Here is a 12,023-nt window from a genome sequence, read left to right as displayed (position 1 = left end):
CACTCAGGACACAGTGAGCCTGTGGGAAAGGCAGAGCTGCAAGGGCCTGTTCTTTTCCTAAACAAGAGATTCTTTTATGCTAAACTTGGAGGGTCCCGGATTTGTTTTTATTGAAGGAGGGGCCCTGCTTCACTGCTGCACTGGGAAGCTGGTGCCTGCGACATGAGATGCTCTAAGTGGCTAGCCTAACACACCCAGCAACAGGACTGAAAGACACAACTTCCACACCCCACTTTGTCTCTCCCCAGAGACCAGAGACACCGGTCAGAAGCTTACGCTTTAGAGAGACAGAGAGATGTAGACAGAAAAACAGAGGAGAGACAGCCAACAAAATGGAGCACTCACCCCGTTCCCCAGAGAGGCGAGTGCAGGAATCACTTTGTCCTGGGCGATGCACTGCAGGATCCGGGGGGCTCCGTAAAGTCCCCCCATACAGGAAGCCAGGGATGAGATGTACAAGCCCAACAGGAAGAGGAAACCAACCAGAGATACCTGTGTGAGGCAGATGTCCTAACATTACCACGGGCCGATCCTGAATGTCCTACCATGGCCCCTGTGTCTGGGTTACACAGGACAAATTAAAGAGAGCCACACTGCTTGTTGAAGTTAGGCTTCTCAGCGGCAGGGGATCAGCCTCTCAGACGGAACACCGCTGACAGCCTCCTTGAAGCTCTTTTTACTGCTGTACAAAAAGGCACCTGCAGCAGGTCAATCTCCAAATACTGAAACTTACCTGATCTAGGGGTGTACTGGCTGGTTTTGGGTGTCAACTTGACACAGGCTAGAGTTATCACAGAGAATGGGGCCTCCCTTGAGGAAATGCCTCCATGAGATCCAGCTGTAAGGCATTTTCTCAATTAGTGATCAAGGATGGGTGGGCCCCTTGTGGGTGGTGCCATCCCTGGGCTGGAAGTCTTGAGTTCTATAGGAGAGCAGGCTGAGCAAGCCAGGGGAATCAAGCCAGTAAGAAACATCCCTCCATGGCCTCTGCATCAGCTTAAGTTCCAGTCCTGACTTCCTTTGGTGATGAACAGTAATGTGGAAGTATAAGCCGAATAAATCCTTTCCTCCCCAACTTGCTTCTTGGTCATGATGTTTGTGCAGGAATAGAAACCCTGACTAAGACTAAGGGGGGTCTAGAGGTGACCTTGAAAGACCCATCCTCAACCATAAGAGATTTCCTGGTTTGCTAGGCACGTCTCCAGACTAAGTTACACAAAGTCTCTGAGAATCCTTCAAAAGAGTAACCTCATAACATCTCAGATGACAATCTCTGACAAAACCCTACTTTAAAACTGAAGTTAAGTCAGGCGGTGGTGGCGCACGCCTTTAATCCCAGCACTTGGGAGGCAGAGGCAGGCGGGTTTCTGACTTTGAGGCCACCCTGGTCTACACAGTGAGTTCCAGGACAGCTGGGGCTACACAGAGAAACCTTTTCTCAAAAAACAAAACAAACAAACAAAAACAAAAAACAAAAACACTGAGGTTACTCCAGGTTCGACTGCTAAAATTCTACTACAACCCTGTGCTAGGGCTTGCCCTCAGCCCTCCCCTGGGCAGCACTTCTTTCTTTTTTGCCTTTGAGAAGAACAGTTTTGTGGTGCTGCACGTTGGTAGCCATTACCAAATGGCCTTCCTACAAGAAGCCCGAAACAACAGGTCATAGAATGAACCCCCCAAACCCAAAGCAAAACAAGACCCTTATTACATTTCATTTATTTAGTGTGGAGGTGTGGGGTGAGATGGACTCCATGACAGACATGTATCAAACAGAGAACCTGTAAAAACTGATCTCTCCTTCTATCATGTGGGTCCCAGGGATCAAACTGAAATCATTAGACTTGACTGTGTCTCGTTTCCTGTTGAGTCATCTTACAGGCCCAAACTTTTCTCTTTATAAATTCATTGTGTCAGGCATTGTGTGACAGCCATTGGAATCTGACTAATATAGTGATCTAAAGACCAATACTGTTTTTTTAAAAAAAAAAAAAAAAAGATTTTACAAACATTTACTGATTTACTACTTATTTGGAAGGAGTGCTCTGTGCCCCTGTACACCCATGCAGGTTGAAAGATAACCCAGAATAGCAGTCCTCGTCTTACACTTTGCAGCAGGGTCTCTCTTGTTTGCCTCTGCACTGTGCACATATTCTAGGTCAGATGACTTGCCAGCTTCTAGAGGATTCTCTTTCTTCTACCTCTCATCTTGCTGTAGAAATCTTGGGATGCCTGACATGTGACAATCCATCGAGCTTTTCTCATGAATCCCAGGACTGCACAGCCTGATCTGAGCCTCTGAGCTTTCCAGGGCCTAACCATTGTTGGGTTGGTTGGTTGCTTTTGTCTTCTGAGACAGAGTGTCACTATAAGTGCAGGTTGTTCTTAATTCACAATACACCTACCTCCGCCTCCTGGATTCTGGGATTACAGGCATGCTATGCCAGTCGAACCATGACTTGACCCTTCCTATTCCCCTGGTGCATCTACCCATTTTCCAGCTACTTATACTCTGCTTCTTCTAGCTCAGCCTCAGATTCCCCATTCCCCAGCCTCCCCCTTTAGCCCACTATTTCAGGTTGGTTCATATCTTATATGGACTATACACTAGTTCTCAAACTGAGCAGGCTTGGATTCATTGCAGTGCCTCTCAAACTCCTGGCTTCTGGGCCCTATTCTTGACATTTCAGATTTAGGAGGGATTGAGGGGAATCTAAATATATGGACTTCCAGAAGGTTCCAAGGTAATGTTGATGCCAGTGGCTAGAAACCACACTTTGAGGACTGTTGGTGGCTATGATTCCAGTCAGCCTCTTGTACTCCCTCTGAATGATGCCCTAGGCTCCTACCAGAGTGACAAACTCAACCCTGGTCCCAAAACCCAGCTATAGCAGCTCCTATTGGTTGATAAGCAGACTCTGCATGTCCATGAGTCCCCTAGTCCCACTCTACACAAAACTTGATGTTGCTCTGCTAATTAAGGATTAAGATCAAAGTCTGCCATTCTCCAGGTAGCCTTCTGGGCTTGGTGCAAAATGAAGGACTCCCTTTACTAGCAGGGCTTCCCCTTCTCTGACCTTAAGCCACACACACCTCTACCTGCACAATGTCACATAGCCTTAGTTAGGTTACAGGTTCAACTTCCTTTCTCCTGATAAGAACCTGTTCAGCTAGCACCTGGGATTCCTTCCCAGGGAATTAGCAACGCCTCCCCATGCTAATGAAGGCATAAGCCTTCAGCCAATGATCTTTGCCCATCCCAGATATTCTAACCCTAATCCCCAAAACTATATAATCCTTGAATCACCCCAAGTAAAGTTGATCTGCCTCCCTGCAGCTGGTCCAGTGCCATTACCATACTCACAGGACTTCCAAACTCCTGTCCGTAGTCTCTGCTCCATTTGCTGATGATCCCCAGTCCCCATGAGGGCAAGGAGGGTCACACTTGCTGTCGGGACCCTCCATCCACACTCCCTAATCTGCTCATTGCTCAACACTGAGCACCAAGAGTCAGCACAAGGCTGCAGATGGCTCAACAGTTAAGAATGCTTACTGCTCTTTCAGAGGACCTGACTCTGACCTCCACAATCATCTATCTGCATGCACACAGTGCACGTAAGCTCATTTGGGTACATGCACATACACACGAATTTAAAAATTCTCAAAACACAAAAGACTCAGTACAAACCTCATCTCCCTGAGTCATCTCATTTCTCATACCAGCGGTTGCTCTCAGCATTATGAGGAATAGGGCAGGTCTACCACAGGCTCTTCTATCAACTGCCATCTTCAATTAGGTATACCTCATGATCATTTTGTTCCAGTATTCCCAGTGCCCAACAGAGGTATATAAATGGTGGGTTAATTAATTAACTAATTAATTAATGTAATCCATAATCCACATATCCCCCAGATGTAAAGAGACAGAACAAGAAAAGACAAAACTGTTCTCCTTGGTGCCAACTGCTGTCTATGTAATAGTGCCCCTGGCTGAGCCATGAATCCACCCTCATCTGGACTTCAGGAAGTCTCTCTTTCTGGTAGCCCCGCTCCATACTGCCTTACTTTAGACATAGTGGTTAGTATACATCAAGTACTCATTTGCATCAATTTGACAGATGGGTCAGATGTAACTTCCAGCTTTGTCACTTGGCCCCTTCTTGATGAGGGTTCTCCACCTCCCATTGTCCTTCAGGTGTCACCTTGACACAGTCCAGAGTTATGTGAGGAAGTCTCAATTGGGGGACCACCTAAATCAGATTGTCTGAGACATTTTCTTAGTTGATAATTGATGTAGGAGGACCAAGCCTACTGTGGGTAATGCAATCTCTAGGCAGCTGAACCTGTGCAGCGTAAGAGATCTTACTGAGCAAGCCAGGAGGAGCAAGCCAGTAAGCAGTGTTTTTCCATTGGTTTCTGTATCAAGCTTCTGCCTTGGCTTTCCTTAATGATAGACTAAATCCTGTAGGCAAATAAATCCCTTCCGCCCAAAGTGGCTTTTGGTCACTGTTTTATCGTAACAAAGGAGATGCAAACTACAACACCTATGTTTTAGTTCCTTGTCTCAGCAATAAGTCCATGTGGTCCAGTCATACCGCATCCAAGATCCTGGTTAACAGACTTCCTCCGTCGCAAATTATTGCGAAAATAGTCTGACTGGCAAATCCTGTACCTCTCAGGTTTCTTAATCTGAAAGCACTTACAACAACAACAGGGCTTTCGAGATGCCTCAGCAGTAAGCCACACAACCCGAGTTTGATCCCTGCAACCTTCAAGTTGTTCTCTGACCTCTGAGCATGTGACCCTTCCCCTATAGATTTTTTTTTTTTTAATGAGTATATCCTCAGGACACTGGAGGTTCACACTCATCATTAGGAACAGGTCTGCAAGTTCAGTACCCTGCCCCCTGCCGATGACCATCACCACATCATTCTCATTCATTCATTACACTTGAAGTGCTCATTGATCTAACCTCAGCCATGAGCCCTATTAGGGCTGCAAAGAGGCATCAAGAAAGGATCTGGTCCTTTAGACTTTTGGATGTTAAATGGGGGTGAGGAGGGTGTCTCACAACCTGCAAGAAGGGAGGTGAGGTGGTAAAAAGGTGGACAGAGGCAACATGGTCCGCTACAGCGCCTTCTTGCCCTTCGTTCTATGCGGACTGCTTTTCCTATGGGCATTCTCTCATCCCAGGTGGGTCTTATCTGCCTCTTGCTTCACTGTCATGGGTGTCCTGCCCTTCCCTTCCCAATTTATTATTAGAAATCATTGTTATCAATGTTTCCTGTCACTCTGGGATTTTTCTCTCCACTGTGGGACTGTTAATCAGGCTCATGGCTTATCTCACCAGCTCACCCTGCACTCCCTAGAGTCCAGCAGAATCGTGTCTCAGCCACCATCTACAGCGGAGGCTGGCCAACCAGAAGCATTAGTGAAGCCTGGGCACTTTATAAGATTGAGCCTTGGGTGTTCTACACAACTAATAGAGAAACTACCCCTGTGGTTGTTTCTCCATGCATTCTGAGAGGAGCCATCTGTAATCTTTGTGTGTGTGTGTGTCTTCTCTATATCCTATACTGGTGACTTAAAACAAAACAAAACAACAAAAAAAAAGACAGAGGAAATTTTATCAAAAGCATTTTGAAAATTGAACTCAGTGACTCTCTTCTCAGCCTTAAGAATCACCCCAGCGATCCTGCCTCAATAAGTCCTCAGTGGAACACGGGCTCTGATTTTTAAAAAGTCTTCCAGATGATTCCAATGGGCAGTCAGTGTGAAGCCCAGGAGGCTAGGAAAGCATCCTCTAGTGTCTGTAGAGGATGGGTTCTGGATCACCATGGGTACGTGAGTCTGGATGCTCAGGTGCCTGGTATAAAACGGCCTCCTATCTAGATAAGATTTATCTACATCCTCTCACCTCTAGATTACGCATAATATCTAATGCAAATGATTGAACTTGTTGGGGATTAATAGAGAAAAGCTAGGTTTTAAAAAGTGCAATTTAGAGTGAAGTATTGAGACAGGATCTTATTGTTTTAGCTCTGGCTATCCTGGATCTACTATGTAGACCAGGCTGGTCTCAAACTCAAGAGATCAGCCTGCCTCTGCCTCCCTAGAGCAACATTAAAGGCATGCTCCATCACACCCAACTACAGAGTACCATTTCTTTCTAATTTTTTTTTAAATTAGGGGTTGAACTGTAGAATGTATGCATGAAAGGGTGTGTGTGTGTGTGTGTGTGTGTGTGTGTGTGTGTGTGTGTGCACACGCACGTGCGCGCGCACCTTCCTCTCTGTCTCTTTGTCTCTCTGTCTCCCTGTTCCCTCTCTATGTATAACTTTTTCTTTTCACTTAAAGCATGACCATCTATGGGAATGAGACACCCTATTGTACATCCCCCTAGTGCTGGATGAACCCCAAGAACTTGATCAGTGTCTGGCTCCACAGTCTCCATGACATTGGTGACTTCATCTTGGGCTTCCTTCCACAGACACACCCTGGGATTCCTCCAGAACTCGTGGGCTGGGGTCAGAGCCAGGATTGCCCAAGCATAATAGCTAGTTTACGTTTGGTTGAGGAACTGTGTTTAGAATGGTCTGTTCACTTACTACTCTTTATATAAAACTATTATTCAGTCTATTTTTGTAACAACTGAAATGTTGTCCATTTCCTCTTTCCCAGCTGAATCCTAGCTCTTCCTTTATAGCTGTCATCCACCCATGCATTTAGGCAGCATTTACTAAGGTTACTGTCTGTCCTGGAACGGGACGGTATATGTCGACAGGCAACATAGACAGATAGGAGTAGACCGTGCACCTTCATTCCCAGCTCCCACAGAATCAAGTCATTTTCACATTAATGTTTTAATGAAAACTTAAACATATTGGTAGACATGAAAATGAGAATTTATTTTGCACAAATGTTAATGAATTCTTAAAAAATTAAAGACAACATCCATACCATCACAAAAAGCTATCTTGCTAAAATGTTATATGGATGTAAATAACTGTCTTAGTCAGGGTTTCTATTCCTGCACAAACATCATGACCAAGAAGCAAGTTGGGGAGGAAAGGGTTTATTCAGCTTACACTTCCACATTGCTGTTTATCACCAGAGGAAGTCAGGACTGGAACTCAAGCAGGTCAGGAAGCAGGAGCTGATGCAGAGGCCATGGAGAGATGTTCCTTACTGGCTTGCTTCCCCTGGCTTGCTCAGCCTGCTCTCTTATAGAACCCAAGACTTCTAGCCCAGGGATGGCAGCACCCACAAGGGGCTCTACCCCCTTGATCACTAATTGAAGAAATGTTCCATAGCTGGATCTTATGGAGGCACTTCCCCAACTGAAGCTCCCTTCTCTGTGATAACTCCAGCCTGTGTCAAGTTGACACACAAAACCAGCCAGTACAATAACCCTAGCTATTTTTCCAGTGACTGACTACTCCTCATGGAAGTAATTAATCACACATATCATACATGGCTCTCTGCTCTTGATCCTACTAAAGCCATGCACTGTGTTCAGCCTCAAAGGGACTCCCCTATTTCAGTAGATGTTCCCTTCTCTTGCAAGACTGGCTTTGGCATCATTTAGAAGGGACTCATTCGACCTCATCTAACTCCTGTGGCCCTGGATGTTACTGTGGGGGACATCCTGATGCCCCTACAAGTTCAAATAAACCAAGAAGGCAAGGCCTGCACATCTCCAGCTTCCTCCCACTTCACATTTCCAGAGTGTATTTTCCAATATTCCCATTCCTCTGCAGATTGGCCTCTGCCCCCAGCCAAATTCTACCTTCACTTGGCAGCTGGTGCCCACAAAGGAACAAAGCTGGCTTTGCCTCTGAGGGGCAGTGCTGCCTATGGCCCGAGCAGAGGATGGCTCAGGCAGCGGCAGGTGCTGTGGTGGGCACTGAGCCGATGCCCACAGCCACTCACCAGCCATGAGCTCTGCCCATCCTAGGGATGGCATGTAATGTAATGCAGCTGCCTCATGGGCTTTCACAGTCCTCCTGGATACTCGGAGCTATGAGCAGCCTGGAGGATTAGGGCTGACCCTGGTTGGATTGCTACCTGCCACAGAGACTCTTTCCGGCCTTCTTGCTACTTCATTTGCTCTTATCCTGTGAACTGGAATTTCTTAGGATTCTTGGTGCTCTTGACTTGTTATAAACACCCACTTCCTGGAGTGAGTGTGGTTTGCTTTGGAAGATTTTTTTTTCCTACTAATTAATACTATTCTTTAGTATTCTCTATCACAGAATGGTGGGATCGACAACTTTCTTATTGAATTAAACATGGAGGACGCAAGGTGGGACAATGTGTCTCTAAAATAAATGTCTCCTCCTATAAGGATGTCCCCATGATGAGTGTGAAAGAGTTACATTTTAATAACCATACTGTGACTTCAAAGGCTCTTTCACAACTGACACATGTAGTGATACATTTGAAGGAAGAGTGGGGGAAAAGTCCTTCTGGGATGGGAAAAGCAGACTGGAAAGACAAAGAACTAGAAACAGATCAGAGAAGCTGCAGGGAGCCCTGACAGGAGCAGATCAGCTGCCCAGGCATACACGGTAAAGGACTAAGAAAACCAGGAGCCATCCAAAAGAACTGTTCACTGGCAGGCACTGGCAGGGCCATGTGAAGGAGCAGCAGAGAGCGTGTTCAAAGCCAGCCACTCTCTGTGTCTGGAGGTGACGGTGGGGAACAAATGCAGCCCAGCTCGGAACCCAGACCTGAGCTGAATGGTTTAATAAAACTACATGAGAGTGATGGACTGTCCATAAAGACACCTCCAGAAGCTGACGTCTCTGGGTTCTGGCGGCAAGCTCACACGGCTCAGCTGTCTGAATGTAGTGCCTATCACTGCAGCCTCTTCAGACCCAGAGGGAGACACAGGGGGAGAGAAGAGTCTGGGAAAGGATCATGGGAAGAGAATGTACACTCCCACACACAGAGCCAGCCTGGCTTAGTGGGTGCTGCCCACTGGCCTTCCTACCTGTCTCACTGTTCTGGACCAGTGGCGCTCACAAGAAGGTCCTCTCTGTCAGTAGATTTTTTACTGATTGAGGACCACCCACAGAGGGCATGGAGGCTGCAGCAGGCATCTCTGCAGATGGTTTTGACCTATGCTGGGGTCAACTTCCTTGGTGACAAGGCCTTCCCCGTGTGCATGCTGAGCTTTCCCTCCAAGGCAGAGGAAAGGAAGATGAGCCACGCCCAGCGGGGAATCTGCCTCCCTCTATCCAGACCAGAGTCTAATGAAGAGAGCACTGGGGAGGGAGCTGTAAGAGAGGAAGCAGTTTCAGAGGCAGGCAGAGCTACACACACACACACACACACCCCTCAGCTGCAGACAAGCAGGTGTCCCTAGTGAAGCATTCCTTCTTGATTCAGTGACTTCCTGAGGTTTTCAGTTTCTCATGCACAACCACACTTGCCACTCCACTGAGAAGGGGCCCATGGAGGTCAAATTTCAGATGGAACTCTGTGTGTGTGTGTGTGTGTGTATGTGTGTGTGTGTGTGTGTGTGTGTTCATGTTCATGCATGTATGTGTGTATATGAAAGTGGATGTGAGAATGTGTGTGCTTGTGTGTATCAGAGTGTGTGTGGGTGCACTCGTGTTTATGTGTATGTGTATGTGTAGGTGGGTGGGTCTATGTGTGTGTGTAAGGAGAGGGAGAGGGAGAGGGAGAGGGAGAGGGAGAGGGAGAGGGAGAGGGAGAGGGAGCCCTGGAAGCAAACCTTGCAACCCAGTGTCCAAGATTTGGGGCCTTCCCATCCTGCCTTTGTTCTAAAGACATGACCTCTGGAAACAAGGATCACCTGTACTGGAGTCTACTCACTATAAAAAGAAACCCATGTGGATGTGGAGGTCAGCCTCAAGTGCGTCTTTGGAAAATAGTTCCATCTCCTCTGTCAGGATTTTTCCTCCAGGATTGGCCTCCATGTGCTTAGCTCCTCCCAACTTCCCACCCCACCCCACCCCGAGAACAGTGCAGGAATTCACTGGAAATTATGGGAATTTCAAAGCCTGCTTTTCTTCTGTGAACTTGGGCCCCATAGGAGTTTTAGGGGATTTTTTTTTTTCCAGAAAATCTAATTCTTGTGAGGTTAAGTGCCAAATAAGTGTCCTTGGTGTCACATGACCTCCTGTCTGTAAAGAAGCAATGGAACTCAAGGAATTCATTAATCTGACCTGGTTTGTACTCTGGAATCAAAGATGTTGTAGTCACACCAACCAAGAGTTGCTGAGATTCTCAGGAGAGCCAGCCTTCCTGTCTTTCTCCAGCCAGCCCTGCCCAGCAGGAGCATGTGTGCCGAGAGAACACATTTCCACTTTCTCCTTCCATCTTGTGGGTTGGGAGACGTAACTTAGGTCCTCAGGCTTGGCAGAAAGAACCTTAGCCTGTTGAGCTATCTTGCTGGCCCTCCTCCTTATTTTTTGAGACAAGGGCTCTTGCTGAGAGGTGAATTCATTAAGTAGGCTGGTTAACCAGAAAGCCCTACGGATCCACTCCCAGCATTTTACATGGATTTTGAGGGGAGGGGGTCCATTGGGGGCTTCGTGCTTGCACAGCAAGCATTCTAACAACTGAGCTGCCTACCCCACCATTTGTCTTGATTTTTTTGACACGGAAAGATGACCCTGTTGTCTAGCCTCCTGCTCTTGTGTCCCTCTTTGGATGCTGGAATCCGAATGCTATTGTGAGGATCAGAGATGCTGCATGTTCTCCACCTGCCTGTCCCTGAAACCTCCAATTTGGCCCTGGAATAAATGTGATACAGACTCCCAGACAGAGCTACAAGAGGAGGCCATTGGGTATTGGGTGTTCATGGAACAAGTAAGCCCTCTGGGCAGCACAGGACGCACCTACCTTTTCAGCTATCAGGAAGTCAGAGCGGAGGGAGTCTCGGGTACAGATGGCACCAAGCAGGAAGGCAAAGATGATGTAGAGAAACCACCTGCAAAATCCCAGAAAGAGAGTTGCCACATAGCCCAGCCCCAATCCCACCACGCCTCAGTTTTTTATGGGAACCTATATTATGAAAGAAGGCCCAGTCGTGGAGAAGCCTGGAAAGGTGTGCTTTGTATTCTTTCTCCTCTAGTGTCTTTCTTAGCCAAAAGAAACCAAGGTAGCAGCATTCTTAATCTTATATTAAAGAAGGGTATTGAAGTGGGGACACGGGAAGCCCAGCTTCCAGGACTCGGCCAGGGTTGACCTGCTGTCCTGTACCCTATCCATCTTCCTCCAGTAGTAGAAGAATTACCCAGTCATGTCTTAAACCTCTGAGGCCTCTCTAGTCTCTAGACCATAGGTCATACTTAAGTACGGTGTACTTAAGTGTTTTTGTTAACTTGGCACAAGCTAGTGTCGCTTGAGAAGAAGGAACCTCCACTGAGAAAATGTCTCGGTAAGAAAATGTCTCTGTAAGACTGTGGCCTGTAGGTGAGTGTAGGGGAGGTGCAGCCCATTGTGGGTGGTACCGTCCCTAGGCAGATGGCCCTGGGTTCTGTAAGAAAGCAAGCTGAGCAATTCAGTAAGCAGCATTCCTTCATCCATCACCTCTGCTTTTTAGCTCCTGCCTCCAATCTGACTTTCCGCTATGATGAACCATATACTGAGATAAACGGTTTCCTCCCCAAGGTCCAGCGACAGAAAGCAAACTAAGACCCAGAGGGGAGAATTAAAAGGTGGAGCCATGGCTTGGCTCTGCCACCAAGCTGTTCTGTGTGGGTGAAGTCTGCTCAGTCCCATCTGGGCAATGACACCAAGGTTCCCCTGACTTCTGGCTCTGTCTAAAGCGGGACAGGGTGCTCGTATGGGGCCTCCTCTCTCTTACTCCCTCACACTCAGCTCTTCCTGTTCTTCACAATGTTGTTGCCTTGTTTTATACACATGGCCTGGTGCCCTGTGCCTAACTGGCAGCACCTGACTCACAGCAGTAAGCATTCACAGGTAGATATTTTAACGTGTTCAGGTACTCTAGTTAAAATAGCACAGGCACTGCCAGCTCCTCACATCAG

General features: G+C 47.2%; 1 protein-coding gene across 2 annotated transcripts in view; it reads right to left on the bottom strand.

The window, feature by feature from the left end:
- Positions 1-12,023, bottom strand: part of Slc12a8 (solute carrier family 12 member 8) — a 166,939-nt gene that overhangs the window by 52,416 nt on the left and 102,500 nt on the right. The window contains exons 8-9 of one of the 2 annotated variants that reach the window (XM_031363721.1): positions 10,873-10,960; positions 346-492 (exon numbers count right to left, since the gene is read on the bottom strand). In XM_031363721.1, coding sequence (XP_031219581.1) covers positions 346-492; positions 10,873-10,960 — 235 coding nt within the window. The remainder of the gene's footprint in view (positions 1-345; positions 493-10,872; positions 10,961-12,023) is intronic. The other variant, XM_031363722.1, reaches the window with a different exon arrangement.

Source organism: Mastomys coucha, unplaced genomic scaffold (assembly GCF_008632895.1).
Source record: "Mastomys coucha isolate ucsf_1 unplaced genomic scaffold, UCSF_Mcou_1 pScaffold12, whole genome shotgun sequence".
Lineage (NCBI taxonomy): Eukaryota > Metazoa > Chordata > Mammalia > Rodentia > Muridae > Mastomys > Mastomys coucha.
The sequence above is the reverse complement of the archived record's forward strand: the minus strand, read 5'-3'. Positions and strand labels throughout refer to the sequence as shown.